General features: G+C 40.8%; 1 protein-coding gene across 2 annotated transcripts; it reads right to left on the bottom strand.

The window, feature by feature from the left end:
• Nucleotides 1–603: 603 nt before the first annotated feature.
• Nucleotides 604–6089, bottom strand: rrp9 (ribosomal RNA processing 9, U3 small nucleolar RNA binding protein). Of its 2 annotated transcripts, XM_079683152.1 has the most exons (16): nucleotides 5859–6089; nucleotides 5601–5695; nucleotides 5375–5487; nucleotides 5218–5285; nucleotides 4418–4459; nucleotides 4210–4336; nucleotides 3934–4058; nucleotides 3744–3836; nucleotides 3528–3628; nucleotides 3308–3442; nucleotides 2869–2931; nucleotides 2604–2749; nucleotides 2030–2109; nucleotides 1814–1887; nucleotides 991–1102; nucleotides 604–851 (listed from the first exon to the last, which is right to left on the bottom strand). In XM_079683152.1, the coding sequence occupies exons 1-15, from the start codon at nucleotides 5940–5942 to the stop codon at nucleotides 997–999; spliced, it is 1452 nt and encodes a 483-aa protein (XP_079539278.1). In that variant the 5' UTR covers nucleotides 5943–6089; the 3' UTR covers nucleotides 604–851; nucleotides 991–996. The 2 variants fall into 2 exon arrangements, with proteins under 2 accessions (XP_079539278.1, XP_079539277.1); XM_079683151.1 differs by having other exon boundaries at nucleotides 604–1102.
• Nucleotides 6090–6132: the final 43 nt, after the last annotated feature.

Genomic DNA, 6132 nt, shown 5'->3' with positions numbered 1-6132 from the left:
TTTGGATATGTACCAGAGGCTGATAAGAATTGTGCAAGTGAAACACAGAGGGACCGGAGAGGACGCCTGCAGAACCTAAACAAAAGCTTATCAATATAATACTTATGTGACCATTATTAGGGTTTCAGCGCACTTTTGCCTCGGTCAATCTTATTTGATGGTTACATTCAAATATTTCAAGCCACCTATTTGCTGTAATTCTAAAACCTTTTGTTTGCATTACCTTGAATGTTCCCTCATAAATGATATTTTGCAACATTTAATTTATTCCGTAGGTCTTCTACCAACAGAGATACGTTTTTCCCCTGTAGAGTTAATTGTAGTTTAATGTTGCTTCAACAGGTTGACAATAACCCACACATAAGCAGTTACCATGACAATGTAGGCACTTAACCCATCCCCTACTGATACAGAACAATTATGTTGAATTTTCCGGCACACAATTGGATAGAGAAACTTAAAGTAGAATTCTGAAAAGTACAAAACAAGGAGGATGAAATGCTTAGTCCTAGATGTGCTGATGCCGAGAATACATATTTTTCTCACTTTGGTAACGATCGTGACTCAGCGAACCCTGCCTGAATCCTTTAAGAAAACAACGAGTTTACAAGGATACAAGTGATTATTTATTTTCATGTATAACACAGGATTCTGCCACAAGGGGCAGTTACATGTAACTAACTAAGAAAAAAGACAAAAAACTCATTTGTCAGTGTCACAGCCGGAGGAGAGAGGCTGCTCTGTAGTCCGGTGGTACGCAGGGGGGTCTTCTGTGTCTCGTGCACGATGAACTGGCTGGCTGCGGTGGGTGTTGTCCAGCTTCACTAATGCTGTTAAAGCTCCTCCCAAAACTAAGATCACAAGACCAACAGCAAACACCTGTATAAACGATCAGGGTCGTCTTCAAAATGTTGGCTTTTCTTTCTCAAGGAGGATGTACAAAACAGTCAGCTTTTTAACCTTTGATTTACAAAATAAAAGTCACTTAACAGTCCACTATTCAGCTATCTTAACTTCCTCTGGACTTGGAGTTGGTTTCCTTTTGAGAGGAATAATATAGATCCCATTCTTGGCTTCTTTTAATCTCCACCATCGGCCCAACCTGCAGAAAAAACAAAGTTAAATCACAGGTGACAGATACCAGCAGAGCACATTATCCAGAGAGCTAGAAACCAAATCTGAAACAGAAGAGGATAAAGACAATCAACTTTTCTTTTGTGTTTTTTAGATTGTGATGCAAATATAATTATGTGAAACACTGATCCACCCACAAAGAACAGTTGTGCCTCAAACCTTTGTGAAAAGTGAATCAACATCACACTCAGACATTCAGGGTCCCTTCAGGGTTATTTCAGACAGTAAGCACTGACTGTATTCAGAGTGCTTTATTGACTTTAGATAAAGCCCTCATTACAGTTTTAACAGTTGCTGGCAAAGCAACAACAACTTCTGCTAATTCAATTATAATCCAGGTATTTGTGTGTTGTTTTAATTTTACAGTGAAGTCACGAATACTAGAAATCCACCGTTACATTTCCCATTGTAAAATACTGTTCTGTAGTTTCTTTCAATCCATTAATGCCATCTGAGGCCAGGGTCCTATCTTTCAAGAGAATTGGAAACAACTGAGGCTGCATTGAAAGAAAAATAAAAGGTAAAGTGTGGTTTCCCCCTGACAGAGGCAGAGAGATGGATTAACACTGTCATCTGGTGGACATTTCTTTCCCTGAACATAAACCCACTCTGACATTTAGTAAGCTGATAGGACATCTACCTACTGTTTCTATGGTTACATGATCATTAGTTCAGTTACCTGTGCTCCTGTCCGACTCCTGCCACCAAGAACTGACCGGAGCTGGAAAACTTCAGACTGTTGACGAAACCACACTGGGACAGAAAGCAGAGGGAGAGACACGATGAGATATGTGAGACAGATGTTGCCAGGAATGCAGTGAGAATAATGTTTATAATTGGCTGGAAACACATCTTAAGTAAATGTGACACTTTTAAAAAAGATGAAGAAGCTCACCACTGGTACACTGAACAGAGGCTCCAGTTTACGGTAATTCTGGCCACACTTCCACAGCTTCACCTCCGAGTTGTGAGAGCCTGCAGAGAATATTACATTAATACAGACAGCAGAACGTCTAATGTGCGGCTAAAGACACACATACTAGCATCAACTGTTCTACTTATGCGTGTAAGATAAGATAAGACTTTATCCCGAAGGAAATGTTGTGCCAGAGTTACAAAAATACAATAAACACAGCAGCATAGTGCAGTAAAAAAGAGCGGTTAAATATCTACAGGAAACATGAAACATAGACGGTCACATAATTAATGTAAAACATTACCAGTATTTAGTGGTGCAAAAAACAAACCGTAGTGGCAGATACGTAATTGCACGTTATCACAGCACTTTATTAATAATAATAATAATAATACGAAAAAAGTGTACGACAATTAGTCATCATTATTTGAATTCATTTAACAAAAAACTGTTGTTTAACCGTTTCATTAAAAAGCATCCAGCACAGTTGAGTGGGTGTATATATGTGTGAGAATAAAAAGCTGGTGAGGAGGACTCTCACAGCCGGAGGCACCTGAGGCGACGGTATCCGAGTTCTGAAGCGCCGCCACCGAAGAGACCCAATGAGCCTGCTGCAGCCCCGCTTCACCATGGCGACCGTGAGCCTGCTTTACTGTGCTGAGAGGCCTCTTCTTGTTGACACTCCACAGACCCACAGAGCTGAGGCCGTGTAGACAATGAAATGAAAGGACACAGAAGAGAAACATGAATACATCTGTTAACACAGATCAAAAACAGCATTGTATACGATACGACTGTGAAAGCTGCGGCTGCCTTACCCGTCGTCAGCTCCCGAAACCATGTGCTCCTCGTTTATGAGCTGGATACAGTCGATGGATCCCCTGTAGGAAGACAGAGGGAGGACAGAATGATGATGGTGTTAGTCTTATGCTTACATTGACTGTATTTCACAAAGATGAAAATGAAAGATATGATGTACAGTTCTCTAACTAAATCTATTCTGCCATGAATTTAGGAAAATAAAACACAATTATGCTTTAATCCCAAAGATGGAGGATTATTTATCAAATCTACTGGACATTAAAACGGTTGTCGGCAAAAGAGAGGTCACAATATATCATCCCAACACATATCTCAAATGTTCCTATTCTTGAAACCCATTTTTGTACTAAATGACATTACACGTTTAAATCTTGACTTTGATTGGCCAATCACAGCGCTCTACGGTCTGAACAGAGTGAAGACAGGCAGACTCACTCGTGTCCGTGGAACACCAGCTGGGATTCCTCGGGTATCTTCCACACCCTGACCGAGCGGTCCCGCCCCCCCGACGTCACGCAGCACTCCCGGCTCAGGCAGTCCAGTCCGGTGATGGCGTCCTGATGCCCAAAGCTGTAGAAAGTCACAATCACAGTTACATTCACACTTTGAAAACAGAATACAAGTCAAATAAAGCCTTTTCTGAGAAGTTACTCACAGAGTTTCCACGTATGCATTCTCGTCCACATTCCACACCTTTATTGAGCGATCGTGAGAGGCGCTGTACAGATCGTGAGTTCCCCTTCGGAATGAAAGACCCTGAGAAGAGAAAACACATTTGATATGATTGACAGGACCTCAGAGCCTCAATATAACTACAGTAGGTAACTTGTCAAATAAAAAAGGATTAGAGAGAGAAAGAGGGAGAACATACCGACACTGGGCCTTTGTGTCCGGTGAACTTATATAGATGTTTACATGTCTTTGCCTCCCAGATCATGATCAGTTTGTTCACGTCTCCAGTGGCCTAAAAGATGTGGAGAAATAGGTTTCTGTTACAATATGAGGGCACACTTTATCAAACTGCTGGTAAAAAGGCCGGATAGTTTGAGAGTACTACTCACCAAGTATTTCCCATCTGATGATATGGCCATACACAGGATATGGGCTGTATGTCCAACATGCCGATCCTCTGTGCCTTTCCTTCCACCGTGTATCGTGTGCAGTTTCTTTCCACTCTCAAAATCCCCTGAAATATGAGAATCTTCAATTAAGACTGCAAAATCAAACCATGAGCCTCAACAGCAAGGCACATTTTATTCAGATCCATATTTAGTTACTTTCCCCAATTTCCACACATACTTATTTGAAGGGATTTCAGAATTTGGGTGTTGACTTACATTTAATAATGGAGCAGTCTTTGGCCGCAGAAAATATGTACTTGTCATCAGAGCTGATGACCAGACAGGTAATTGGAAGTTTGTGTCCTCTCAACACTCTGATCTCTGAAGCATCTGGTGCCATGATCTAAAAGAAAGATTGAAAATCAATGTCCTTTATAATATTGAACAGTGTGGATATTGAAGCGATAACATTGGCTGTACTTACATCTTTGGCAATAAGTCTCTGAAGCTTTCCTTTCTGTTCAAGCTGAGGGGGGAAATCACATACACAGCAAGTTAAAGTGGTAACAGCTTAAATGGTATTTGTGGCTTTTAAACAATAGAGTGCACTCAACAAAATTATCTAAATAGTGTTTCAGAAAGCTTAATTTTCCTTATCATTAGTGCCAGTAGTTTTATCAGCCATGACATGTGTCTGCAGAACTGAGAAATCAGACTACATTTAGTCTGAGGAGTGCAAACTAAGGGGACATTCTATATAAAGCCTATTGCAGCAAACGCTAATGAATAAATGCAAGATCAACGCTTTGTTCTGCTCAGAGATCTCCTCTGAAATGATGGTAGCCATTTAGTTCACACATGCAGTCTATATCTTAAATGTTCAGGAACAACAACCTGCATGGGTTCATGTGTGGATTGGAACAGAAATCAATATTCAGTTATATCTGTAATACGAATGTCCCCTCTCAAGACCTAGTCACCTTTTATGGTCATAAATGTGCAGATTCAAGCATGGAAATGCTTCTGAATGTAGTACATGTGTCAATGTGGAAATCACTAAATATGCCTTAATGTTGGAAAGAAAGTGCTTAGAGTTTTATATTAGTCTAGAGATGAAGTGATCAAACTTAAACTACAATGTTAATAAACTGAACTGACAAAGTACAAGGGGGCTCGTGAACAGACAGAAACGGGATTATGAAAAATAAGAGGGTCATGTCCCATGTCCCCAGTAGAAATGACACGCTTTTCTACGATATGCTTTAATACAGAAGACCCTCTTACCACTTCCTCTTGAAGTCTTCCAGCAACCAGATCAGTCTCAAAGGCGTCATCTTCTGCTTTATCGTCCTCTGACAAATTAAGTCACACAATTAATACATACAAGTATAGAAGTAATGTCAGACCTCTAGGTTATGCTGTATAGATAATTCAAGTTTACCTTCTTCCTTTAGCTGGTTTAGGTACAGTTTGGCTAATCTAAGCTTCTTCTCCTGTGGTGTTTCATCATAATCATCCCTTTCAATGGTCTGTCTTTTCCTGGCCACTATAGGACTGAGCAACAAGAAACAAAAGCAAAACACCTGGGTTAGTGATGTGCTTCAAATGTTGAACGATCTACTGGTCATATCCATACCATAACCCAAACAAACACATCGGAAAATTACCTCTCTGTCTCAGAGTCGCTGGAAATCTCTTCGTTGTGTTTGGAGATGAGTTTCTTGGCTCTTGGTTTTCCCTTTCCTCCTGGGTCTCCATCACCCTGCAGCACAACAAGAAAATACAGGGTTAGTAATGGCATACAATGATGTTGCATTCGTGACTGGGTAGACACAGCAGGTTATTATAGTGAAAACGCATGTGTCAACCAGTGGTTAGCTAACGTTACTGAGATTTAGCTTAGTAGCTAGGTCCGGCGAGCTTACCTTTCGTTTTAGCACTGTTGCAGGTTTCCCCTTTTTGGCAAATTTGGGGTTTACTTTTGCCTTTATAAAGAAAGACGAAGACATGGTGAAACGCGAATAAGTAATTGATAAATGTAGATAGAGCTAGCTCCTTAACTTTCTAAAGCAGCACGTCAACACCAAACCCACATGGGTACAGTGCAGTGCAACCAAACCAGGAAGCTGACGTCACGTTGGAAGACAGCTGCTGATTGGCTGGTCTTCACAGTTCCTCCTACACGTCCCGCCTTCTGTT

The sequence above is a fragment of the Notothenia rossii genome, assembly GCF_949606895.1.
Source record: "Notothenia rossii genome assembly, chromosome: 5".
In the NCBI taxonomy this organism is placed as follows: domain Eukaryota; kingdom Metazoa; phylum Chordata; class Actinopteri; order Perciformes; family Nototheniidae; genus Notothenia; species Notothenia rossii.
This window is presented reverse-complemented; position numbering and strand designations above follow the sequence as displayed.